The 27,971-nt window shown below is 46.9% G+C and overlaps 1 protein-coding gene across 3 annotated transcripts; it reads left to right on the top strand.

The window, feature by feature from the left end:
* On the top strand, positions 1–27,971 carry CCKAR (cholecystokinin A receptor). 3 transcript variants are annotated; one of them, XM_066385848.1, is made up of 6 exons: positions 1–214; positions 18,960–19,222; positions 19,900–20,154; positions 22,941–23,202; positions 25,011–25,138; positions 26,303–27,971. In XM_066385848.1, exons 2-6 carry the CDS (start codon positions 19,111–19,113, stop codon positions 26,833–26,835), a joined length of 1,290 nt encoding a protein of 429 aa, XP_066241945.1. In that variant the 5' UTR covers positions 1–214; positions 18,960–19,110; the 3' UTR covers positions 26,836–27,971. The 3 variants fall into 3 exon arrangements, with proteins under 3 accessions (XP_066241945.1, XP_066241946.1, XP_066241943.1); XM_066385849.1 differs by lacking the exon at positions 1–214 and having other exon boundaries at positions 18,889–19,222; positions 19,903–20,154; XM_066385846.1 differs by lacking the exon at positions 1–214 and having other exon boundaries at positions 18,889–19,222.

Here is a 27,971-nt window from a genome sequence, read left to right as displayed (position 1 = left end):
AGGCCACCCCCACTCCAAGCTTGTCCATGACAGAAAAGCACCAGAATTTCCAGCTGGTCCGGACGCCTGGGCGTACGTGCCGGTTGTTCGTGGCCGAGCTCATCCTCCAGCTTCTACACGAGTTGTTCAGAAGAGCAGGCTCCTCGACCCATTCAACCGTGTGGAAGGCGTCAGCAGAGATTTGAGGGGAGACAGCGCTCTCGGAGACCTTCGGGTGAGTCAACGAATCACGGCTGGATTGCGCCGGAGCCCAGATTCTCTGTCCGTCCCCAACGTCAGCTTCTACCTAGGCCTTCTCTCTCTTTTATTTATTTATCTATTTATTTCATTTTTCTGAAGCTGGAAACAGGGAGAGACAGTCAGACAGACTCCCGCATGTGCCCGACTGGGATCCACCCAGCACACCCACCAGGGGCGACGCTCTGCCCACCAGGGGGCGATGCTCTGCCCATCCTGGGCGTCGCCATGTTGCGACCAGAGCCACTCTAGCGCCTGAGGCAGAGGCCACAGAGCCATCCTCAGCGCCCGGGCCATCTTTGCTCCAATGGAGCCTTGGCTGCGGGAGGGGAAGAGAGAGACAGAGAGGAAAGCAAGGCGGAGGGGTGGAGAAGCAAATGGGCGCTTCTCCTGTGTGCCCTGGCCGGGAATCGAACCCAGGTCCTCCGCACGCTAGGCCGACGCTCTACCGCTGAGCCAACCAGGGTAGGCCTTCTCTTACCACCGCCTCTAGCTCAGTGGACTCCGAAGTGGGTATGTGAAAATTCATTGATGGGTAGGAAGTTCTATGGTATTTCTTTTTTTTTTTCATCTCGTCCTTTAAAAATTCCTATATAGTAGACCTATGGGGACATGCACAAAAATGTTTGGCTGATGGGAGGGATGATGAAAAAAGTCTGGACACCAGTGTTAATCTCTCAGGTTTTGAACTTTCCAAGTCCTTTAAGGTTATTCGTTTTTCAATCCCTCGCTCAGCAGATATTCATTGAGTGTCTACTGTGGGCTACACCTGTTCCAGGCGTGGGAATACAGCATTAAGATGGAAAGTTTCCTGCCCCCGTCGATCTTACTAAGAGATATAGACAGTAAAAAACTATTTTAAATATTTAATATTACACAGTAATAGGCTCCATTTAAGGTGCTATTTCAGATGAGGTGGTGGCATTTTCTTTCTGAGAAAGTGTCATTTAAGTACAAGTTTTAAATAAATTAAGGGCATGAGCGAAGCTAGGACAGGACAGGCTGCTATGACAAACGGACCCCACAATAGAGCTTCCTAAACAAGACTGATATCTACTTCTCTTTTGCCTACGAGACCAAATATAAGTAACTCAGAGCTGGTATAAGAGGGATCTGGAATCTTCTTTGGCTTATCTGCCATCCCCTAGGAGCAAAGGTCAGCAAACTTTGGTCCACTGTCTGTCTTAGTCAATAAAGTTTTATTGGCACACAGCCATGCCCAGGCATTTACATATTGCCTTGGCTTCCTTCATGCTCCAGGTAGAGTTGAATAGTGACAGAGAACACAGGGCCGGCAAAAGCCAAAAAATGTTCACCATGTTCTCCTTCACTGAAAAGGTTTCCTGATCCCTGCTTTAGCTCATTGTTTGGAGAACACATTTTCGTGTCACCTTTGCCCGGGTCGGCAGCTAGCGTCACTGAATCAGGAAAGGCCCAGCAGAGAGAGGCAGGGGCCATGTCTTTGTTGAGGTCATTCAGAAAAGCATGCAGTAGATTCTGTATCCCCCATGCCCATTCTATCCACCCTCCCGTGATGGGATTTTTGTGTTGTGACCCCACCAGACTCACCATCCCTAAAAATACCCTCTCCCACGCCATGGCCCTCCTCTCCACTGCTCTCTAGTGTAGAAGCCCCAAAGGCAAGGTGCTGAGGCCGAGCTGGGCAGCACAGAGTTTCTGGTGGTGCCTGTCACCCAGTCAGTGGAGGACATGCTCTGAGCTGTGAATCCTGTGAAGAGTTTTGCTTCTTGAAATGAGTAAATGCCAGCAGGCCCATTAGGGAACAGAGTCAGAGATAGGTGCGTGGGTCTACCTGACACACCGCCTCCCCTGGGCAAGCACCAGCAGGTCAGGCCCACGTGGCTCTCCCAGCTTCAGAGAGACGAACACTTCCATGGGCGCACCACCCAGGGGCTGGCCCAAGGCCTGCTAGAAGAATGAGGGTCTGCCTTGTGTCGCAATTTCACAAAGAGAGAAAGACAAAAAGAGCCTCTTCTTTTCATCCCCTGTGTTTGTGAACTTTGTCAAGACTGAGGCAACTCAAATAACATCATGATTTGTAGCTGTGAGGCCTGGCATCATCCTACTACCTTGTCAGGGTTGTGTTTAAATCACAGATAAAGTAAAGAGCATGAGACTTGAAATATTACACATAGGTTATTTCAGGCGGTGGTGATGCCTCTTCTGAAGTTTTAGGAGGAAGGACCATCTTGCATCTCATAGCCTGTGTTATATCAGAGTTCCCCTGCCCCCAACGCCACCTTGGTGTTGAATTAGGAGGGATGAGTTATTAGACCCAAAAGAAGAAGTCAGGATGTGAGATTATAAAGCCATTGTCTTGGGGGCTTTATAATCAGTTAATCTAAGGGTCTCTTTTAGATTGGTTCTCGGTACGAATGAATCACAAGGATACGAAAGGTCGAGTGAAAGAAACCAGTGATGCCGTGCTCGTTGTAGCAAAGTAAAAGAGGAGAACTAATAGACGGGTACAGGAGTAAGAAGGGGGGTGTGTGTCTCACCCCGGCCCAGTACCCAGCATCAGTGCGTAAGTAAGCAAAGCTGCCCTGTGACAGACAGCAGGGTTGGACCCTCTCTGCCTCTCCCTCAGTCCTCCGAAGGTCAACCCCTCCCGGTTTCTCTATTTCCAGGACCAATTCCATATTCAGGAAAACCCTGAATGAGGTCTGTGCTAAGGAGAATGTGACTGATCAGAGCACAGTGCGGTCCCAATCCTGACCATCTGCTTTTTAACAAGGATGAAAGACAGACTCTGGTACTGGCATTCAGAAGCCAAGAGGGAGAGGCCTAGAGAGGGGGCGCCTTCCAGTGCCCCATACTGCCAGCCACCCAATGGATGGTTGCCCCTGGGCCCTGGAGTCCAGGGAGGCGCCTGGCCTTCTGCGGGTGCAGGGAGGGGATCAGAGGAACAGAAGCCTGGGGAGAGTATCCTATTGCAAGAGAAGAAAAAAAGGAGCAGTTGTCTGTTTGTTTTTTAAAAGTTGTATAGTAGCAAGGTGAGGATGCTTAATATAAGCCCGCTGAAAAAGAGTTCGGCAGTTTCTTTAAAAGTTAAACATATGTTGACCATAAAACTCAGCAATATCATTCTTGAGAATTATTACCCCTAGAGAAATTAACACTTAAGTTCACATAAAATCCTGTACGTGAGTGTTGATAGCGGCTTTACTTATAATGGACTCAAACTGAAAAACGACCTAAATTGTCTCCTGGTGGTGAGTGGATGAACGCTCTGGGGCACAGCCGCCGCTCAAAGGAATTCTGCTCAGCAATAATAATAATAATAAAATACTATTGATACACACAACAACTTAAGTGGACCTCTAATGCACTATACTCAGTGGAAGAAACCATTCTCAGAACGTACCTACAGTGTGATTCCAGTTACGTGACATCTCAAAAGATGAAATGAGGGCGGGGCAGAGCGGACCAGTGGCTGCCAGGGGCTGGGGGAGGGGAGGCTTCGACTATAAAGGGCAACATGAGGGAGTTTTGGTTTTTTTTTTTCCTTTTTGTGGTACTAAAAGAGTTCTATCACTTGATTGGGGCAGCAAGTATGCAAATCGAAACATGTCCCAAAGTCATAGAACTCTATGTACACACCCCCAAAAGTCAATTGTACTGTGTGATCATTTAAGACATTTAAAAATTTTTTTAAATAATCTAAATAAAGACGGCTGGATGTGGTTTAATAGAGACCTGAGTACCACTTATTAGCAGGTATAACATACATACATACATTCCTCCCTCCCTCCCTCCCTCGCTCCCTTCCTCTCTCCCTTCCTCCCTCCATCTTTCATGCCAGGTGGTTATGAAGGATGCACGTACAGAAGGCAGAGTTCCTGCTCACAAGGAACTCATCTAGAGGAGAAGACGAAGACTTACAGGCATGATTTGAACATGGTTTGATAGGGGTATGTGCGTAGTGGGACGGAAGCGCCAAGGAGGAAACCTCAAGTCAGACTGGGAAGATCACAGGTGGCTTCTCCCTCAGAGCCTCTGTTTCCTCATTTGGAGGAAACAGTAATCCTGCCCCAACTATTTTAGAGGGTTTGGAGAGGAATCAAGTTCATGAAAAGGTCTGTGACCTGCAGAGCATGGTCATACAGAGAGTCTTAACGTCATTCAGATTCAGAAGGAGCTGGCTGGCCTCTCAGAAAAAAATGGGTGGGTTTAAGAACAAAGATTTTGTAGGTAATGTAACAGGGGGAAGAAGAAGACAAGATGTCTCTGCACCTTTCCCAGGCTGTCATGAAAAATGTTTTCATAAATTTGCTTTAAATGTTTCTTCAATGAAAACTGAATTTAATTCTATTCAGGTTTCCCCTGCTGTGCTAACAATTTGACTTCAACAAAACTGGCTAGAAGTGAAAATAAAATAGACCTATTGTACAAATTATAAACTGAAATGAAATGTGCTTTTTTTTTACTATTCATCCTCAAAGATCTTTCAGACTTTTATTTTTGTTTTCCTGAAGGAAGTAGATCTATAACCACTGGGTAGAAGTTGAAGATAGACATTACTCTGGCTCATACATGGACGAATCTTTTAAATTCGTTAGAATGAATAATATTAATAATTACTTTTTGAACACTTATTATATGCCAGGCACTGGGCCAAGCATTTTATAGTCATTATTTCATTTAATTCTATCAACAACCATGAAGATAAATGCTTACTCCCATTTTGCAGATGAGGATTCTAAAGTCCAGAAGGGTAAATATTTATTTAAATCTTCCAGAAAGTCAGTGTTAGTGCCAGAGTTCCCATCCAGGTGTGTAAATTATAAGAGGTAGATTGAGAGAAAAATATATTAAATGTAGTTAATAAATATTTAGTGTCAGAATACAACAGAGAGCTCATAAGTCAATGACAAAAGGAAAATGCATGGAAAAAAGAGCGAAAGAAATGAGTGTGTTATTCATAAAAGGAAAGACACAAATAAATAATACAAAAAGATGCTCAATATGACTAGCAAACAAAAATGCAAAATAAAACAAGATATAATTTTTCATCCATTGGATTAGGAAAAATTGAAAAGTGATGAAAATTATGGTTGGGTGTGGGTAAATATGGATCTTGTACATTGCAGGAGGGAAAAAATTGGCACTTCTATTTTTCAGGAAAATTTGGTGGTATCTTTTATATTTTTTTAAAAAATGCACATATTCTATGACCCAGCAATCCCAGAGTTTTGGCGTTTTGGACAAACACCCACTCATGTGCTTGAGGAGTATAGGTGAGTAGTCACTGTGGTTTTGTCTGCCAGAGCAAAAATCTAACAACAACCTAATCACTTAGAAAAAAATGTCATCGAGTGGCATATCCATGATGTGGAGTACTACACAGTAGTTTACAAGGATACGACTGATCTATATGGGTTGAAAACCCTCCAACATGATTCTTCAGTGGAAAAAGAGCGCGTTGCAGAAAAAAAAAGCACGTTGCAATATAATATCATTTGTGTAAACACAGCCATACCAAGTAATTTCCATGGGTACACAGATAGGTATTTAATGTACAGAAAAACGTATATTATAAACTGATAATATTGGTTACTTTTAGGAGGGGTCCTGGAATTTACTGGTCAAAGGGAATTTAGACAATACCTCTACTCTTTGGATTTTCACTAAAGAACATGTGCTCCCTTATTACTTAATTAACAACTAATACTTTTTGAAAAGAGAAAGAAACCAAGTGTGTCTGACTCCAGAGCCTCAGGACATTGTCACATTGGTTCCTAACCTAGGATTTGTGGTTAGATTTTAGCAAGTTCATGATCTTCGTGAAACTGTGTGCACAGTTGTGTGTGTTTTGAGGAATGGCCATTTATTCCTAGATGGAGACCCATAAGATCAGATTCCTAAGAGGGATTCAAGACTCAAAGAAGGCCAAGAACAACGTTAGTGGAACATGAGTTCTGTAGTGGCCTTGGGAAAGTTATTCCGCCTCACTGGAAAATGGGGGTCATAGTAGTTTTACTTCATGGGGTTGATGTGAGGGTTACGTGAGTCAATGTGTTACAAAACTCTTGAGAAAGCACTAGATGTTGTAGGAACAGGTGGAGATGTAGTTGCAGCGTACATGGCTGACAGCGCCCTGCCCTTCAGGAATTCATGGTCACTGTGGAAACTGACCGATTGCGAATGACATCACCGCATAGTAAGCTCTGAGACTGTGGCGTAGGTGCTATAATTACTCTGTGCTTTTCTAAGATAACTGAATTTCAAATCAAAGGTTTTATTATGGACAGGCATAGAAATGATCATTTTTAATCCTCAAATCTGACATTTCTCCTTCCATTTTTTGGGCCACGAAGGGGCCGAGATCAAGAGTTTCCTTCTAACCCTACTTTCCGCTGTAATTAGTCCAGATCGGCATTCATTATGGTGCATAAACATTTCAAGGCACTTGTGCTTCCAATTGCTTTCACTTTTAGTCCAGTTAATGGATTCGTTAGCTGTTACTATCCCAAAATAGCAAGTGGACACATGGGTGGTTCAGATGCCAGCCAGGCACAACTCTCTAAAAGTTTCCCGTAAGAGCAATGTTGCAGGCTCCACACCTCCAGGCATGTGAACCTGGGGTTTTTAGTGACCTAGCAGTGTACAGGAGCCTCATCCTGGCCTAATTGGAACACATTAGTGAATGCTGATAATAATGATGATGTTATAGAGCGTCTGGCTGGCAGAGGTGAGACCCAGACCTCTTCACCACCCCTCGAGCAGCTCTGCATCCACTGTTGTTCCTGGGAATTGTCTTTTAACTTAGGAGAAAGGCACTGGACAGGGGTGCACAGCAGGACAGCAGGGAGAGGGAGAGCCAGGTGGGCCTTTAAATGGGGTTTGAGGACCAGAGCTGATAAAATTGTCTTTATGGGAGGCTTTCTGAGGTTCTGGCCCAAGTGGAGCCAACCTGGGTGCTCAGTCCCCACCACTGCACGTGTTGCCTCCAAACTGGCCATTGTGGTGATACACGGACACAGTGTCTTTTCCGTGGACTGTGATCTTCTCATGATGGGTTTCCAGTGGTTGCAAGGGTAACATATGTCCACGGTGGGATCCGGGGCAGGAGATAAAGGGATGAGTGTTGCGAGGGAACTGGAGCTAAGAGAATGGCTTGTAGGTGCCCCTGAGCCTGCTTGGAGCACTCTCACGTGGAACCGAGGATGCTCCATGGTGGGGCAGCAGATCTAATTCGTGGGGCTGTTAGTTCCCTCATGGGTACAGCGGGATCATGGAAGTCACCTCACAAGGTTGTGTGAGGAATAGAAATAGCAGAATAAAGCACCTAAGGGAGTGTTTCTGCTCAATAAAGGGTGGTTTTATCCCTACCACATCTCTCCAGGGTTCAGACAGAGCTTTCACACATGTACCCCATTACATGGCCCTCCGAGGTCTGTATGATGATCTGTACTTTATGAATGAGGTACTGGGAAGTCAGAGGGATAAAGCTCAAGGTCAGATCAGATCATGAAGATGGCACAAAACGACACACACTAGGACACACACTAGACTCTTTGAGTGTTAACCTCATAGCAATGGCCTCTTGGTGTTCTGCACTGTGGGTCCTTGGAGACGCTGAGGAAGAGTGGGACAATCCCAAGCTAATTCTGCTGACTCTCAAGTCACTGGAGCCTCTGCCCCCAAACGTTTCCCCCAGTGTCTGTCATACGTTATCAAATTCCAGCCAAAGATCCATGCCCTTGGGTCTAAAGGCTCACAAACCTGTATACTGCGCTTAGGACCATATAGGAGTGGGAGTAAGTCAGTTGTTGGTTCCCGTCAGCCTCTGGGAACAGTTGTGGTGGTATTATGCTGCAGCGCGTAATGAAGTAAGCACAGATGTTGGTAACAATCTGACTTGGGTCTAAATACAAATGCTACATTTGCAATTTCCTTAAGACTCACCTTCAGTGGTGCAGGGGATAGAGCATCAGACTGGGACATGGAGGACCCAGGTTCGAAGCCCTAAGGTCGCCTGCTTGAGCACAGGCTCACCAGCTTGAGCACAGAGACACTGGCTTGAGCGTGGGATCATAGACATGACCCCATGGTCGCTGGCTTGAGCCCAAAGGTTGCTGACTTGAAGCCCAAGGTCAATGGCTTGAGCAAGGGGTCACTTGCTCTGCTGTAGCATCTCCCCTTCCCATCAAGGCACATATGAGAAAGCAGTCAATGAACAACTAAGGAGCTGCAATGAAGAATTGATGCTTCTCATCTGTTTCCTTTCCTGGCTGTCTGTCCCTATTTGTCCCTCTCTCTGACTCTCTGTCTCTGTCAAAAAAAAAAAAAAAAAAAGACTCACCTTCCTTAGCCACAAAAAGAATTTATAATAGTAAATCACTATAAACACAGAGGTTTTAAGGGAATGGCGCTGGCTGTTTCCATTGAGGAGTTACTACAGTGATATGCAAATTGGACAGAGCTCTTGTTTTCCGGAAGCTTCAGGCTAGTGAGGAGACAGGTGGTGACGCAGCAATCACATAAATGTCACATTACAAACCACGGTAAGAGCTATTAAGTGCTGAGTCGGTGAAAGGAGAGGACTGGTAGCCGGTGAACATCCAACAGGGAAACACGTTCTAGTCTGGGTCCAAGGGCAGAGTTCCTTGAGAAGGCGGCATCAGTGGGCAGGGGTTAATGAGAGGAGGAAAGCAAACAGAACAGCCCGTGACTATTCAACGACTCTGGGGGTTGGGAAAGGGGTCAGGCCAGGAGCAGGGCCCAGGAGGGAGGAGAAAGGATGTCTGTGACACCCAGCATGGGGGGGGGGGGGGAGAGAGGGCTTCGGCTGGAGAGTTTCAGGAAGGCAACAACGTCCTGGTCTACCTTATAAAAACACCACTTAGACTACCGCATGGAGAATAGACTGGAGGAGTCAGAAGGGAAAGACAGAGATCAGTCAAGGGGGCGACAACATTCCTCCATGTGATAGGTGGGGGTCGAGTGGATTAAGGGTACAGCAGTGGAGATGAAGTAGAAAAATTGGAGATATTTATCTTCATCCCAAGAAAAACCAAGACATCCGTTTGTGCCGCTTAGTAGCTGTGAACACTGGGCACGGGCTGTGAACGCTGACCTTGGGGTTGCGCTGGTGGCCGCCCTGGACACCGAGGAGCATCAGACGCCACAAAAACTCGTGCAGAGGGAGCTCCGGGCAAGATGGCGGCGCAGGTCAACACAGTGCTCAGACCCTCTCGCTGGGCACGGCAAAATGACAGCTAAACTACAGACCAGCCATCATTCAGAACTTCCCGAAATCCAGCTGGACAGAAACCCTATTAACTAATGATATAAAGACAAAGCCACACTGAGACTGGTAGGCGGGGCAGAGGCACAGGAAGGGGCTGGTCCCACACCCAGTGTGAGGATAAAAACCAGGAGGGATAGTTCATCTGCGGAGGTTCCCCCTGAGGAGCTGGCCCCCCAGCCCAGAGATGCCAGGGGGAGACTCCCCCATAACTTCTGGCTGTAAAAACCAGAAGGATTGGGGCTGAGACAGAGGCTGCTCCTCTTACAGGGCCCGTGCACAGACTTACCTGGACTCACTTGTTCTGAGCCCCAGCACTGGGGCAGCAGCTTGAAAGGTTCCAGGGACACACAAGGAGGACCTAAATTGTCTGGTATCAGCTCAGGGGCTGAAGGGGCAGCTCTCTTCCAGACAGAGGTGCTGGCAGAGGCTACTGTTCCTCTGCTGAGATTCCTCCAACAGCGCCAGCCGGCTGGCAGGCGCCACCTCTAAGTCTCCATCAACCTGGCTTGCATCATTTGCTTCATGAACCCTGGAGATTCCCTGAGGCCCCACCCCACTCAACTTTAAAGCCCACACATGCCATCTCCAGTGGTTTTTCCATACAAACAGCTTGTCTAGGCTCGGGCCTCAGACTTTCCTGAAGTCTCTCGAACAAGCAGCATCTGGCCTCGGCGTGCCCCACACCTCTCCCTACCTGGCCCCAGGCCTGGCACGAGCAGCAGCTGGGCTTGCTTCACAGCTTGGCCTCTCCCAGGCACCTCCAAGCCCAGCACCAGCAGCAGCCATCTATAGATTAGTTTGTAGCTCATGCTGGGTGGCCCCGGGCAGGGCGCAGGTGGGGGCTGACCTTGGCCTGCACCTCCCAGGAGGCCCCAAAGCCAGTGCACCCAGGGGACAGCTTCAGACCACTCTGAAGCACCATCCAATCACTTCCACAAGTGACCCACTCAAAGGGTGAGCTCGGTGCGTACCCGAGCCCCACAGGAGTGAGTTCTATCTGGTGGAGCAAGCTCTGCACAGCAGTTCCTCCACGGTGGTCGTGGCCAGTCTTCCCAGCCTATTGGCTGGGGGCTAACTCTCTCCCACTGATGTACCAACAGGAATCTAGGCTCAGCTACAACAGGCAGGTTTGAGTGCCCAACTCGAGTGACCAGGAAGTCTGTGCCACCAGACCCTACAGGACACATGCTACATAAGACCAATCTACCAAGACTGGCAGACAGAGCAGCTCTACTAATACATAGAAACAATTGAATTGCAAATGGTTAAGTGCTCCAATCAAAAGACATATGATGGCTGAATGGATAACAAAACAAGATCCCTCCCCGAGGTCACCAGCTTGAGCGTGGACTCATCTGGTTTGAGCAAAGCTCACCAGCTTGGACCCAAGGTCGCTGGCTCAAGCAAGGGGTTACTCGGTCTGCTGAAGGCCCGCAGTCAAGGCACATATGAGAAAGTAATCAATGAACAACTAAAGTGTTGCAATGTGCAATGAAAAACTAATGATTGATGCTTTTCATCTCTCCGTTCCTGTCTGTCTGTCCCTGTCTATCCCTCTCTCTGACTCTGTCTCTGTCTCTGAAAAACAAACAAACAAACAGGACCCTTACACCAGTAGCGTAGGGAGGGGGGCAAGGGGGTCTATCATGCCCCGGGCGCCACTCGCAGAGGGACGCCAAATGGTCTCCAAGCAAACAGGAAAAGCATAGTAGAAGGGGAGGGGGACGCCAATCAAGTGTCGTGCCCCGGGCGCTAGCTATGTTCGCTACGCCACTGCCTTACACATGCTATCTACAAGACACTCACTTCAGATGGAAAGATACACACAGGCTGAAAGTAAAGGAATGGAAAAAAGTATTTCGTTAAAATGGAAATTAAAAAAAAAATTGAAGTAGCAATACTGATAGCAGAAAAAATAGATTTTAAGGCCCTCGCCAGCTGGCTCAGCAATAGAGTGTCGACCCGGAGTGTGGATGTCTCAGATTCGATTCCCAGTCAGGACACACAGGAGAAGCACCCATCTGCTTCTTTGTCCTTCCCCCTCTCCTTCCTCTCTCTCTCTTCCCCTCCCACAGCCAAGTCTCCATTGGAGCAAAAGTTGGCCCAGGCGCTGTGGATGGCTCCATGGCCTCTGCCTCAGGTGCTAGAATGGCTCCGGTTCAAACAGAGCAATGCTCCAGATGGGCCGAACATCGCCCCCTAGTGGGCATGCCGGCTGGACCCCAGTTGGGTACATGCAAGAGTCTGTCTCTCTGCCTCTCCACTTCTCACTTCAGAAAAAAAAAAAAAGATTTTAAAACAAAGGCTATAACAAGAGACATAAAAGACTCAGTAAGTAGTTCCACTCCTGGGTATTTATCGGAAGAAACCCAAACACTAAATCAAAAGACTTACATATCCATACATTTACTGCAGCATATACACAATAGCCAAAATATGGAAGCTACCTAAGTGTCCATCAATAGATGAATGGATAAAGAAGAAGTGTTGCACAAATACAATGGTATATGATTCAGCCATAGAAAGGAATGAAATCCTGCCATCTGCAACAACATGGGTGGACCTAGAAGGTATTATGCTAAATGAAATAAGTCGGAGAAAGACAAATGCCATAGGATTTCACTTAGATGTAGAATCTAAAGAAAACAAGCAAGCAGAACAGAAACAGACTCATAGATACGAGAACATTTTGATGGCTGCCAGATTGGGTGGCAGGGGGGTGGATGGATCAGTGAAAGAGGCGAAGACATTACAAGGTACACATTGGTAGATACAGAATAGTCATGAGGTGTAAAGTACAGCATAGAAAATATAGTCGGCCCTGGCCGGTTGGCTCAGCGGTAGAGCGTTGGCCTAGCGTGCGGAGGACCCGGGTTCGATTCCCGGCCAGGGCACACAGGAGAAGCGCCCATTTGCTTCTCCACCCCTCCGCCGCGCTTTCCTCTCTGTCTCTCTATTCCCCTCCTGCAGGCGAGGCTCCATTGGAGCAAAGATGGCCCGGGCGCTGGGGATGGCTCTGTGGCCTCTGCCTCAGGCGCTAGAGTGGCTCTGGTCGCAACATGGCAACGCCCAGGATGGGCAGAGCATCGTCCCCTGGTGGGCAGAGCGTCGCCCCATGGTGGGCATGCCGGGTGGATCCCGGTCGGGCGCATGTGGGAGTCTGTCTGACTGTCTCTCCCTGTTTCCAGCTTCAGAAAAATGCAAAAAATTAAAAAAAAAAAAGAAAAAAAAAAAAAGAAAATATAGTCAATAATACTGTAATAACTATATATGGTGTCAGATGTGGACTAGATTTATCAGGGTAATCACTTTGTAAATTTATAAATGTCTGGTCACAGGGTTGTATACCTGAAACTGATATAATATTGTATATAAATTGTAATTGAAAACTAAAAAATATTTTTTAAATGTGCACATATTCACTACAGTGTCACTTATAAAAGCCGAAGGCTAAAAATTATGACTAAACATCCAACTGTATGAAAGTCTGTTAGTAAATTAGAAGTACACACTCATTGGAATAATGAACATCACTAACGGGATAGAAAAGTACTGAAACATGATGGCAAAATAACGCTAAGTGAAAAAATGAATATACAAAGGAGTACACATGTCAGACACATTTTAAATTCTCTGGATGACGGGGTTATAGATATTTTTTTACTTCCAAGTTCTAAAAAAATATTTAGAATGTTACTAAGGCTATACAGTTTGAGGGAAAATTTACCTTAAAAATATTTTTTTGCCTGACCAGGTGGTGGCACAGTGGATAGAGCGTTGGACTGGGATACAGAGGACCCAGGTTCAAGACCCTGAGGTCACCAGCTTGAGCGCAGGCACATCTGGTGTGAGCAAAGCGCACCAGCTTGGACCCAAGGTCGCTGGCTTGAGCAAGGGGTTACTCGGTCTGTTGAAGGCCTGTGGTCAAGGCACATATGAGAAAGCAATCAATGAACAACTAAGGTGTTGCAATGAAAAACTGATGATTGATGCTTCTCATCTCTCTCTGTTCCTGTCTGTCTGTACCTATCTATCCCTCTCTCTGACTCTCACTCTGTCTCTGTAAAATATATATATATATATATATATATATATATATATATATATATATATATATATATATATATATATATATATATATATATATTTCAAAAAGTTCTAAAATGAATCCTAAATTTGCTTTTTTTTAAAAAAATTATGTTTAGAGGAAAAGGCTGGAAGAATAGTCAACAAACCATTCATAAATGTAATTTTGAAGCAGTAGTGAGGTTTTTGTTTTGTTTTTTTTTAGCGAGAGAGACAGGGACAAAGAGAGAGACAGAGAAAGGGACAGATAAGCAGGAAGGGAAAGAGATGAGAAGCATCAACTCTTCATTGTGGCACCTCGATTGCTCATTGATTGCTTTCTCATATGTGCCTTGACCAGGGTGACTCCAACAGAGCGAGTGACCCCTTGCTCAAGCCAGCAACCTTGAGCTCAAGCCAACGACCATGGGGTCATGTCTATGATCCCACGCTCAAATGAGCTACCCCATCCTCAAACTGGTGAGTTCGCACTCAAGCTGGATGAGCCTGTGCTCAACAGGCAACCTCAGGGATTCGAACCTGGGTCTTCTGCATCCCAGTCTGATGCTCTATCCATTGTGCCACTGCCTGGTCAGGCTGAAGCAGTAGTGTTCCCATCAACCTGAAATGTGGTCAATTATTATTATCATTATCGTTATCATTTATTGAGTCCTTGTGACATGCAAAATCCTCTGCTGGGACTCTACACACGTGGTGACATGTAATGTCCCAGTAGCCCTCTGATGTAGGTGTTACCTCTGTTGATCCATTTTTTCAGGTGAGGACATGGAGACTGAGAGAGGCAAAGCTACTTGCTGGAACTCAGCAGTGGCTTGCTAAGTGACAACCTCATCAGACAGACATGGAACCTGACTTCCTCCGTGTTTTTTATTCATCAGAAACAATCCATTATAATTTCTCCAGAAAGGGCAGCCTGTGGGAGAAGAACTGCAGGGGGCTATGGCACACAGTCCTCTGTGGGGGTCAGGGGCACCCTAGAATCTCAGCCTGTCCCCCTCCAGAGTGACCCAGCATGGCCGGCACAGGGTGGGGGAGGAGGGGGAGTCTAGTCGGTCACTTCCAGAAGTCTGAGATGGATAAACGAAGAAAAAGAGGAAAATGCTAGCAAGCCATAGTCTGGGTGAGTTTGGGAAGAGACTGAGGAATAAGGAACTTAGTGACATTCTGAGCTACAGAAAGGAGAAAAATTGCCAAAAAGAATTTTTTTAAATGTCAGATCACCCTACCACATGCAATTACCTTGTTAACTGCCTCTGGCTTCTGGACTGCGTTTCTTTGAAAGTGGCATCACATTGAAAATAAGTCACATGCAGCACAGACGTACCTGGAGGGTATTATTATACTGAGTGAAATAAGTCAGAGAAAGACAAATACCGTATGATCTCACTTATATGTGGAATCCAAAGAACAAAAATCGACACAGAGAACAGACTGACAGCTGCCAAGGGGGGTGGGGGGGGGGTTGGGAGACTGGGTGAAAAGGTGAAGGGACTAAGAAGTACAAGTTGGTCATAACAAATGGTCACGGGATGTAAAGTACAGCACAGGGAATACAGTCAATACTATTGAAATAACTGTGTGTGGTGCCGGGTGGGTCCTGGAAATATCGGAGGAGCACACTCTGTAAAGTGTATGGTTGTCTAACCACTGGGCTGTACCCCTGAGACTATTTCAAAATAGTATCGAATGTAAACTGTCATTGAAAATGAAAAATTTTAAAAATAAGGCAGTGTTATATTGATATTTACACTTGAAATCTGTGTTATGTTGACACCTATATACTGTTCTTCATTTCAAAAAAAATTTGCAGAGAGCATGTGATTCATGTTATCATAAGGAAAATATGTATACGGATCGATCTCTTAGTCATTTTGGAAGACTTGTTTCTTAAGGTGGAGAATGGTCTGGGGGAGCAGCTACAAATGTCCTCAGCCAGGGTCCCACTGAGAGTGCTCGTGCTGTGTCCTTCTGGGGCAGTCCTTGCCAGAGGAGAGTCCCGTCCCCAACAGCCAGCGGGCTCTGTGGGCTGGAGCGGGCACCCGGGTTTGTGTTCAGACCAGTGCTGTGTGTCGGAGAGAAAGAGGCGGCACTTCCACCTTTTAATAACTTTTTATCGATTTGCCTAGAACGGTGCCCGATCAGAGGCTCAGGCTCCGCGGCGAGAGGGGCACTTCCGTTCTGCCCAGCCCAGTTACGGCCGGTCTCCCGCCGTGCTCTGAGAATTTCTTGGGGGCAGCGTTTTGGTCGGCTTGCTCACAGCTGATCCTCAGCACCTGGCGTAGTGCGTGGCACTTAGAAGGCATTCGAAACGCGTGTGCTGAGGAACCGGAAAGGCTCGCATCTTCCCTTGAAAGCCCTCACATCTCTCCTTGGAATCCTCTCGTTTTCAGTTTAAATCTATGGCACCCCTGGCTCAGAAACTCAGAGTGAAAAATCCAGAGTTGGCCAGGAAAAGAACCAACACAATAGAGCTATGAAAGCGTATGACAAGCAAGGAAATAGTGGCTGTCCTACTTTCATGCTCTTCATTCATCTGTATTTCCCAAACACACACTATAGGTCAGACACTGCGAGGGTGCTGCAGATACAAACCCTGACCCTGGCGGTGACCAAGGGAATAAATAGAGCATCCTTAGAATTCATCTTAATCCACTAGTCAGAGCCATTGGAGTCCAGCGCTGTGTTCCAGGCACTGCTCTAAGTGCCTTCCCTATGTTTACAGGCAGCGCTGAGTTATGCTGTGCCCATGTTGCAGATGAACAAGCTGAGACTCAGAAAGGTGAGTCTCACCTAGCTGACGGTGAAGGCCAGGCTTAGGTTCCTGCAGTCTGACACCTGTGCTCACACTCCAAATGACCTCCAGGGTGACCTTGGGATCACTGGCCTCTGAATCAGCAGGGATGCAGGATAAAAATGCAGAGCCCCAGGCCGCTAGGTGGGGACCCTGGAAATCTGTGTTCTTCAACCACTAACCTGGGTGACTCGGCCCTGTACTGAAGTGTGTAAGGCACAGCACCCCGATGGGCCACACTCAGTCCTTGGGAGTTCACAAAACCTCCAGTACCCACCCTCCTACGTCCCGCCCTCCATCTCTGCCCACCAATAAACAGCATGGAATAAGAATGTGGAGGGAGGAAGGGATGAAGGGAGCGAAGAAGGGAAGGAAGAAACTTGTCCCAATCTGAGCTCTATTTCAGTTCAGGGCGGGTCGGCCCTGAGCCCTCTGCAAGTTCTGCACTTGGACCCGCAGCAGCAGGCTCCCCGCAGCTGCGGATGGCAGATGTCCCTCCGCAGAAGACACCCTTCATGGAGGGTGATGGCTGTCCAGTGGAAGCACCGGAAGCAGCCAGCCGCTGGGTTCAGCAGTGGGGTGAAATGTAGCTGTACCTGAAAGTTTATCCCTTCCCAAATCAGGACAGCACTGCACGGCGTCCCCTCCGAGTGGGTGGGGGCCGTATCCGTTCGCGCACTAGGGAGAGTCAGCCAACAGGACAAATGGCTGGAAGGAGGCGCAGAGACAGGAATCCTGGCTCCAAACGGGCTACATGCGACTAGAATAATGCAGAAAGCTCCGTGCAGCAGGAAGCGGTGTGAGGATGGGCTTGCCGGGTACACACGGGGGTGGGTATCCATCACTGGTTCTCACAAGCAAATCACGTGGCCACTCTGAGTCTCAGTTTCCTCATGCATAAAATAAATAACAATAATTATTAGACAGCTATTAATATTATCTGTGATGTTTTGTGTGCCAGGCACTGCCTGAGGCAATCAATCTCCATGACAAATATTTATGAAGTTATTTTTGTCCCCATTTGACAGAGGAAATGAGTATTAGATAGGTTAAGAAGCTTACCTAGTAGTTCCCAGCAGGTAACCAGTGAGACCAGGATTTGATCACAGATCTGTCTAATACCAAAGCCTGTCCTCTTAATAACTACTAATTCCTTCTCCAATGTTCCCTCAACTTCTAGTGTCCATGATTAAGTGCCTCAAACCTGAGATGTTCATGGTTTCGAAGAAAAGAGGTACCACTCTGCTTTCCCGGCCCCACATCTGAGCCTTGATGGTAAAAATGTCAGTTCGTCTGTGTCCAGCAGGACTCAGCAAAGATACAGTACACAGTTCTGTCAAGGGCGAGAGCTGCCGGTTCAGGAGGAGTCTCAGACGCATCTAGCAACTAGACCAAGTTTCAGCCCGGCCAAGCAGATGTCCAAAATGGGGCTTCTCCTGCCGCCTGCTTCTCCAAAGGTCTGAACTGAGGAGTCCCTTCATCTAATAGGCACTAAGGGGCTTCCAAACACCCAGATCCCCAGGCCCATCCCTCTCTCTAACCTCACCTCCCACCGTTTGCCCCTCATTCATTCCTACTTCTATCCCTTCCTCAAACAGGCCAAGCTCATCCCCACCTCAGGGCCTTTGCACTTGCTGTGACCTCTGCCAAAAATAATGTTCCTCCAACCTAGAAGACACTTTCTCCAGATCTTCACAAGCTTCCTCCTTCTCATCTCCCAGGCCTCAGATCATGGTCCCCTCCTCTGGGAGGCCTTTCCTGACCACGCCCTGTAAATTAGCACCCCAATCCATTCCTCTCCATCACAGCTTCCTGCTCTCCTTCCTTTGTGGTGCTGAACCTATCTGAAATAATCTTGTTGATTATTTGCTTATGTGCCTAGGAAAGTGTCTGGCAAATGGTTGACTCTTGATAAATATGTGCTGAATGAATGAACCAATAAATACATGAATAAATGAATGGAAATTCTTGCAAACTTTTTTGTAATAAGGACCCAGGAACCCATATTCAGAAGTGCCCCCTCCTTTCAGTTAACAAGGGCAGAGACCGCAAGCAATAACACTGTGGTTGGTGACAACTTAACAACCAGCAGGCAGTTATATGCACACACATTGCTGGGCATGGCTCCAAAGCTAAAAAGGCACTAATTGCTTTTATATAAGGAGGTAGAAATGCAGTCCCTCTGTGTCCTTTAGTCCTGATGGTCTGCATTATCATATCTGTTACCATGTTAATTGTTCCTGTCTCACACTGCCAGTTTGGGGCCTCATTCTGCCTATGTCTGGGATGGTGACAGGTTCCCACGCAGAGAAGGACTAGGGGAGTGTGTGTGCTTGTGTCCGTGCCTGTGTGTGTCCACACGTGTAGGCATGCATGTGTAAAAGCAGCGGCACTTTGGGAAGGGTTAACTCCCAGTCAGGCCGCGCTCAGGGCCCTGTGGCTGGCCCAGGAGTGGGAGGGGTGGGCCTGGAAGGTGGAGCGGGCTTGGCGTGCACTGGCTGCCTTTTCCAAGACAGGAGTGCAAATGCTTGCCCAGCTGGGCTGAGTGTACTGAGCTCCAGTCTCCTTTAGGAATGGCTGTAAAAGCCCACACCTGGAGATCCCTCCCCGCCGGCCCCTCCATGGCAGGTCACATCTGGGAGACGCTCCGGTCATTAGAGGAGTGAGTGACAGTGAGCAATTCACCAGCTCGCCGGCACTGGGTGGAAAGCAGCAGGCGAGGATGGATGTGGTTGACAGCCTTCTTGTGAATGGAAGCAACATCACTCCTCCCTGCGAGCTGGGCATCGAGAATGAGACGCTTTTCTGCTTGGATCGGCCCCACCCGTCCAAAGGTAGGCGTCAGAGGCTGTTCTTTTCATTGGGAGAACTATCAAGATGAGGGGGAAATGAGCACAGGCAAGGCTGATACAGGGAAAAATATAACCAAGTCCTCCAGAGACAGGGCTGGAGAGAGTCGTCCGTTCAGAAGTTTGGATAAGAGATCAGAGGGCAGAATGGAGTCACACAGTGTCAGTGTTCCCTTTGGGGGAGTGGGGACTAATGCACCGGACGCAGGGGAACAAAAGGCGTGGGAGAGAGCAAGCACTCTGAAGTGTAGCAGGAAGGCAGTACGGGCAAGTGTCGAAGCTCCAACTTACAGGCATTACAGAGAAGGTGCTGTCACAATCTAGCTGTTGCCTTTTCTTGGGAACAAATCCGGCGTAAAAGAAGTGATTAAGTAACGCTTAGCAGCTAGGAAAGACAGGAATCTCTATTCACTAGCGAAGCTTTGTTCTTAAGAAAAAAAGTGATTTTCCGAGTGATCCTTTAACAAACCAACCTTTTAGAAGCAACAGAAACACTCTGCTCTCCCCTCCGCCCCCTCCCCCAGTTTGTCTCTGCAGAAGATTCTCAGACCAGGAGGAGTTGGTTCCATGATTTTACCCCTGCGGGGGAAGGGGGGGATCAGGAGGAAGTAACCGTTGGGTCTCTCAACCTGTCTCTCCGTCTTGTCCCTAACTGCTCCTAGCAGAGTGGCAGCCGGCTGTGCAGATCCTCTTGTATTCCTTGATATTCCTGCTCAGTGTGCTGGGGAATGCGCTAGTCATCACGGTCCTGATTCGCAATAAGAGGATGAGGACTGTCACCAACATCTTCCTGCTGTCCCTGGCCGTCAGCGACCTCATGCTCTGCCTCTTCTGCATGCCGTTCAACCTCATCCCCAACCTGCTCAAGGATTTCATCTTTGGCAGCGCTGTCTGCAAGACCACCACCTTTTTCATGGGTGAGTTGCTGTGGGGGACCCTGTCTGGAGCTCGCCCCAGACCCCACTCAGCCCCAGCCCTTCCCAAACCCCTGACAGCCTCAGCGGAGGAGCCCTGCTGAGTGTAAAAGGAGAAACATCTGGCTGTGCGGAGCTGGGTGCAAGGACACAGGTGCTGGCTGTACGGTAGCGCAGTCCTCGTGACTGTCCCCAAAGCCAGAGCCCAGTGGGACGGTGCGGAGGTCAGTTTCTCAGAGTGGAATAAGTGGACAAGAAACCGAGAAGAGGTTCCTTTGACTGGTTTCTGTGAGTAACCACATGCGAGCCGCTCTGCCACTCTCTGGAAGCTGTTGATTGTGTCCTGCACTGGACCCAACACGAGTCATGGCTTCTGGGGTGGCGAGGGGGGTGGAGGAGGGTTCTTTCTGTTGTCGCGCAGTCTGATAGACCACTGTCACCACAGCTCTAGACTCCCTGCTCAGGATACACTTCCCAGTCTGTTCCCCCGTAGAGAGGGAGAGCCCTCTGCCCCTACGTGAGGAGTTGAATTTGCTCATGGGGGCTGAACGGGTCACTAAGAGGACCCTGACTGGCTGAGGTATGCAGCTCTCCTCCCATGCAAATCAAAATGATGATGATGATGATGATGATGATGATAAAAATCACAAGAGCCAATACTTTTGAGTATATGTTATTCACCCAGTGTTCTGCTAAGTGCTTTTCCTTCCATGACCTCATTTTATAAACCAAACACCTTTAGTACAGTTATTTATCCCTGTCTCTCTGGGTCGGGAACAGAGACACAGAGAGGTTAATAATGTGCCCAGGGACACACAGGTGGTAAGCCACCAAGCTGGGATTCGAACCCAGAGCAGTAGGCACCGCAGTGGCGAATGAGTGCACTGCCTATTTGCCAGCCGCTATGACTCTCCTGAAGCTGAGCAAAGACAGCGTCTCGGTCCTCTCTGTCGGCTAAGCTGCCTGGTGCCTGCCTGCTCTGAGAACTTCTTGGGAGAAGGCGGGGAGGCGGGGAATGGAAGGGAGCAGGTTTTTGTTCTGACCTAAGCCTTGCGGAATATGCAGAACTGAGCTGGGCTGGGGCAGTCTTCAGTGACCAGAAAGCTTGAAAAGTCTCGATCTCTCCCCATTGAGGAAGCAGGATCCAGCACTAACTAAATGACAATGAATTCCTGACCTGAATGCCTCGGACAAAAAACCAAGAAAGTGTCACTCTGTGTCCAAGTCCCCTGAAAGTAAAAACAGGCTACAGAGGAAAAGGACCGTTGTTAATGAAGCAACGATAATAACTAGCATTTCATAGCACTGTAGGCCTTGAGGGCGGTCCATATAAACGGTATGATAATATTATTTAAGAATCTTATGCCAGATTATGTAGTGAAAACTTAAAATTTGCTAAATGCCATACAATTGTTCACATTGACATGGTTAATTTTGTTACGTGAATTTCACCTCGATAGAAAATGTTTTTAAAAATAGCTAAAATGAAAAGCAAGATGATTCTGAGGTGCTTACAATGTTGTAATAATGGTTCTGTTTGCTGATTCCAAGGATTTTAGTTCTTCCCCGAACTTTGAGTTCTCTTTAATGCTATTGCTAATAGTTAACATTGATCACACTCCTAATAGGTAGTCAGAAAAGGAGTGCTTACCTGATGGTGGGTCTATCATTACTGTGGACCCATCACTCAGACCTGACTCTGGGACTATAGTCTCTGATCTGAACATCATCACCTCCTGAGGTCCGGGAAAAAAACACAGCAAATCCTGGGTCAGAACATGAAATTCTATCTAATGCTTTGGGGCTTACAGTTTTCTTTAAGTCTCTAAGAAATACTACGGATATTCTTTTGTAAATACAGAACATTTTTAGACACAGTCTCAGAGAATTAATTTATATCCACAAAAGGTCTCAAGCTAAGAACTTCTGCTCCGAAACTCGAATGAAGACAGGCTTAAATATCATCATAAGATCTAATTGGAAGAGCTGACAGAATTCAGGGATGAAGAATTAAAGAGAATTTTAAGGGGATAAGACATTATAATAAGTGTATGCACACAAAACACAAAAGGGAAATCAAGCTTTTTTGATCATACCTCAGTACACCGTTTTAAATGAGATGTTCTGATGCCTCTCTTCGCTGATGCACGCGCATTCTACAAAACACGGACCTCCATCCAGAGAAGCCTTTAGTCACACTATGTGGCTTTTCCTCTTCATCCTTTATTTATTTATTTATTTTTTCAACAAACTACATTTTGAAACTTAGAATGTTTCGCTCTTATAGACAGCCTGTACTAGAAATTTTCAGAAAGAGTTCTAATGCTCTTAGCTCAGACCCCAGTGACCTTCTGGGGTCACAGTCCTTGAGAATCTGGGTGATCGGTCAATTTAACTATGCAGATTATGTTCAAAATTAGAGCTTTTCTGTGGGTTACTCCAACATCTCCTCTGTATAGTAGGAACATATTTCATCCACTTAGTTATTAATTAATGAGCACAGCCAGCCTACGAAGAAGTTAGGTCATAATCAAAGTTCAATATACTTATCTGAAAATTGGCAATGAGATGTATTTGCAAATACATTTCTTTAACTGCTCTCTTAAATCTTTTTTGGAACAAAGCTTGGAATAAATAATTTTAAAGAAATATACATACATGAGATTGCTTTATCCTCTGAGCAATTCCCTTTGATATCAAACCTGTGCAGATCAGATATGCTTAAAGTAATGTGCAAATAAACTGTGGATTTCAGAGCCGACAAAACCGACCTCTTTGTTCCTTCCCAGGCACCTCTGTGAGTGTATCCACTTTTAATCTGGTGGCCATATCTCTGGAGAGATACGGTGCGATTTGCAAACCCTTACAGTCTCGGGTCTGGCAGACCAAGTCCCACGCCTTGAAGGTGATCGCCGCTACCTGGTGCCTCTCCTTTACCATCATGACTCCGTACCCAATTTATAGCAACTTGGTGCCTTTTACCAAAACCAACAACCAGACTGCGAACATGTGCCGCTTTCTGCTGCCCAGCAACGTGATGCAGCAGTCCTGGTAAGGCTGCCTTGTGCTTTGTTTGCTACAACTTGAAATAATTGGGAGTAAAGTTTGAAGTTTTCATAAAAACTCTCATGTATGGTCCAGATTGGCTGCGGGATCAGTTTCCTGAAAACATTTGGAAAAGAATCATTTTAACCTCTTTCTAATAGTAACACCACACACTCTGGTGAGTGCTGTGTTTGAAATGCCATACAGATGTTAATTCAATTAATCCTCTCAAAGCATACATATATTACTGTCCCCACTTTACAGATGAGGAAACTGGGACACAGAGAGGTGAAGTAACTTGTTTAGTCACAAACCCAGAAGAGACAGGACCTCTGTGCTTAACCACTATGCAGTGCGTTTCCAGACGGACTAGCGGGGGCTTGGACTAGATGATCTGGAGGACTAGGATCGTCTTAAGAATTGAGGATAGAGTGAGGATCATGCCTCACTCTAGAGCTGCAGCAAGGGTACCTGCACAGAGAACTTTGCTGGAAATAAAAAGGTGAAATTCTAATACCTGTTTCTTAGCTGGGTGATGTTGGACGAGGTCACATAAGCTCTCTGAGGAAGAAGTTCTTTATACAAGGGTTTAATAATCTACCTCATCGGGTGGCTGTAAGATTCAAGTGAGAGTGTGTGTATAAAAATGTCTTTTCATATCTTTTAAAGGCTACACAAATACAGGGTATTATGTTTATTAATTCCAAGCATGCTTTAGAAGCAGGGAACGAGACATTTCAAAATGGCTTAAAACTGAGATAATCCCTTTTCTTTGCTTTACTTTTTTTTTCATTTCAACCCAGTAATGTGCGCACACACACACACACACACACACGCAAAGAATTACACTGCACATGAGAGAGACTTGAAAAGGAATCTTATCAAAACATGTCCAATTGAAATGAGAAATGGCCCAGCCACCATGAGCCTCTGACAATTTTATGGCCTAATCGTGTAACCTTACACATGCCAGACCACAAAACTGATTTAGGGACCGGACTCATAAAAGCAGAGCTGTGATGTGTCAGGAATCAAATGTGTTTAGAGAAAGCATAGCTCTGCCCGGCCAGGCACCGGAGTGTGCAGGCCACCGTGCCGGTGCGTCAAAAACAGCCAGGATGCCACATTTTGCAAACCCAGGGAGGCTTGCCTTCGTTCCTGCCTGTGCTTTTGATTATTCGGTTGTCACAAAGTCAACAAATGGCACATGGATATGCTTAAGAGCACAGGTTCTAGAATCACATTGCTTGGGTTTGAATCCCACCTTTGCCACCCGCTGTGTGACTTTGGACAAATTATTTCAGTTTCTTTAGGTCTCACTTTCCTTTTCTGGAGAGTTAGCCATTATGGGGATAGTCCCTACCTCAAGGATCATTATGGGGGTTACATATAGTAATATCTATATGAAATGCTTTTCCTAATGTGTAACACATTTAGTAAGTTCTCAGTGAATATAAACTCTTGTTTTGGTAACAGCTTTATTAAGATAAAATTCACATTATTCTTTTCTTCTTTTTTTTAAGCTCGTATTAGTTTTATATGCAGAGTTGTTTTCAGGCACAGAATCATACCAGACTTTTCCAACTTAACCAGTTCTTCATAAGAGACTTTATCTAGAAAAATAAAATAAGAAGAAAGAGGGGTAAGTAAGTTCTAATGACTGAACCTGCGGACGTGGACTTTCGAGGATATTACATGTTAGTGTTGACTGTTTGCGCAGGCCGGTTTCAATGGAGATGAACTCTGTTTATTCCATCCCATCTGAGTTTGAAATACTGGATTGCTGGTTATTGGATTTCCTTTTATTGTATTAGGCACACGTTCCTGTTACTCATCCTCTTTCTTATTCCTGGAATTGTGATGATGGTGGCATATGGATTAATCTCTTTGGAACTTTACCAAGGAATAAAATTTGATGCTAGCCAGAAGAAGTCTGCTCGAGGTAACTATCTTTTAGCTGTATGTTTATGCCAAAAGACCAAGCAGCTTGTTTTCTCTGTCATTTCACTAGATAAACCCACAGTATACTGGAGATCGTCAGAAGCATTATCAGACTGTGTCATAAGGCGCAGTCGTGAGACCAAGTACCGTACTGTACCATACCAAATACCGTACCTGTGCGGTAGAGAAATCACTCCTCTCAAAGAGGGTGCTGAGCAGACTCAAAGGAGATAAGACACACAGACCCCAACCGGAAGCTGAGGGCCCCCTGCCCCAGACTTCCTGTAATGGTGTATTCACATGGACCCCCTCAGCAACCGAAGCTAATTGTAACTCCAGTCCCCCTTCACTTGTCTCCTCCCTTCACTGTCACACGGCAGTTGTCACCAAGCCTCACCTGTCTCCATTCATTACAATCCACTACCCACTGACCTTTGCCCGCACACCTCTGCTGACAGAACTGTTTCCCTCTGCCACCCCACTTCTTCACTGCATTCTCTACCACAGGTTACAACTTAGTCTCTCCGGCTTCTTTGGGTTTTGCTGGTTTTTACTCATTTTCTCGATTCCTCGTGGTAAAAGCAGTTTGGAGGCTTGCCAAGCAGGCAGGAACCTTTCCACTGGAGAGCCAGGGAAAGAAGGAAAGAGTGTGAATATTCATTCTTTAATCAGTTTTTAATCTTTATAATCTATATATACAAAATGTTATTTTTTTATATATTATATTATGTGTGCCATATAGTATACATTATTTTATTTGTTTTTTTTTTTTCTTTATAAGATTTTATTTGATTTTATGGGGTTGGGGCAGGAAAGGAGAAGTAGTTGCTTTATTCTAGCTGTTCATTGGTTGCTTGTTGTATGAGCCCTGACCCGGCAAGCCCAGGGTTCTGAACCTGCGACCTCAGCTTTCCAGGTGGGCGCCCTATCCACTGCGCCACCACAGGCCAGGCACACTTTATTAGTTTTAAGTAGCTTTTCATTTGTAGGGAAAAGTAGTATAGATCAACACTTACCCACGCTGCAGGCCCCAGGTTGCCTGCCCAATCCTTCGGTTCAAGTTTGGATGGGCCCCCTTGATGGAGCAGGTGGTGCTCCACACCTTCTGTCGGGCAGGGCCCATCCTGAACGACCAGTGATGTCATCCCCTCCCCCCGCCCCCCAGAAAGGAAACTGAGCACCAGCAGCAGCGGCAGATACGAGGACAGTGATGGGTGTTACCTGCAGAGGGCCGGGCACCCGCGGAAGCTGGAGCTCCAGCGGCTGTCCACCGGCGGCAGCGGCAGGGTCAGCCGCATCCGAAGCAGCAGCTCCGCTGCCAACCTGATGGCCAAGAAGCGGGTGATCCGCATGCTCATGGTCATCGTGGTCCTCTTCTTCCTGTGCTGGATGCCCATCTTCAGCGCCAACGCCTGGCGGGCCTACGACACCGCCTCCGCCGAGCGCCACCTGTCGGGGACCCCCATCTCCTTCATCCTCCTGCTCTCCTACACCTCCTCCTGCGTCAACCCCATCATCTACTGCTTCATGAACAAGCGGTTCCGCCTCGGCTTCCTGGCCACCTTCCCCTGCTGCCCCCGCCCTGGCCTCCCGGGGGCCAGAGGAGAGGCCGGGGAGGAGGAGGAGGGCAGGACCACGGGGGCCTCCCTGTCCAGGTACTCCTACAGCCACATGAGTGCCTCTGCCCCCGCCCCCTGAGCCGGGCCCGCCCTCCGGGGCAGAAGGAAGGAAGGAAGGAGAAAGCAGGAGGAAAGCAGGAGGCAGGAAGGGAGGGAGAAGAAAGGCCCCATTTCCAGTGGGAACCATTCATTGTCTGCCTTGCATCCTTCATCCGGGTTCCAGGAAGCGCTGCTGGGACGCGGCCAGGACTTGGCTTCTGGGCGGTTGAAGGCAGGAAAGTTTCAGTAACTTCCACCATCAGAAGAACCTCAGCAGGCCAGTAACTGGAATCCAACAGGGTTCACGCTGCACATGTCAATGCCGAGCACACGTCCCACTGGGGACGTGGACCCTACCGAGCTTTAGCAGGCTCTGGACTATCCAAGATGGGCTCTCAGTCCATAGTGCTGATGCAGAATGCTGGCCACTGCCTGGCCCCGGGCAGTTTGTCACTCATGTACATTCTGTGGTCACCCTCTCATCATGACCGCAAGGTAGGAGGAAGCAAACCCCCTTCTGACTCTTGTCTGTAGTAAGAGAACAGCTTGACCTTGTCTTCTTGAGGCTGGTCAAGGGCATGCAGAGACATAGTGTATATCATCATCAGAATAGCATGAGAGACTCTCAAAGATGGAATTCAGAATTTACATTTCTAAAAATAACAGAGAATACAAGGCTAATAGCTGGATTGCCTGGTATTCTACTCTAAGGAAAATTAAGTGCCAGAAGGCACATAGAAATGGTTTTCTACTTTAATGATATCTGTTGCTTAACTCCACTCTTATATGGTGATATTAACCTCCAAGGCTTCTTGGCTTCAGATTAATTTTTCATACTCATCTGGCACTTTCTCTTTTCCAGAGAGGTTCTGGGTACAAAGGAGAGTGTTAACCTACATGTACCCGGCCGAGGGTGGAGACGCAGGTAGTCAGACCCAGAATAAAAACAGGCACACTTGGACTCAAGTAACAAAAAAGCATTTGAACATCAGAGCTGTCTATGCCTTTAAACACAACCTATGTATTTGCTAATAATTATATTGGCTTTGTGTATATGTGTAAACTGAACATATGTTCTTAACATATAAGTACATTCTTTGGTATGTTTTTTAAAAAAGGAAAATGAATGGATGTTGGAATTCAGCAAGTGTTATAATTTTATGCATTTTTACAGCA

The sequence above is a fragment of the Saccopteryx leptura genome, chromosome 5, assembly GCF_036850995.1.
Source record: "Saccopteryx leptura isolate mSacLep1 chromosome 5, mSacLep1_pri_phased_curated, whole genome shotgun sequence".
NCBI classification, from domain to species: Eukaryota; Metazoa; Chordata; class Mammalia; order Chiroptera; family Emballonuridae; genus Saccopteryx; species Saccopteryx leptura.
Note: the sequence above shows the minus strand (reverse complement) of the source record. Positions and strands in the feature narration are given on the sequence as shown.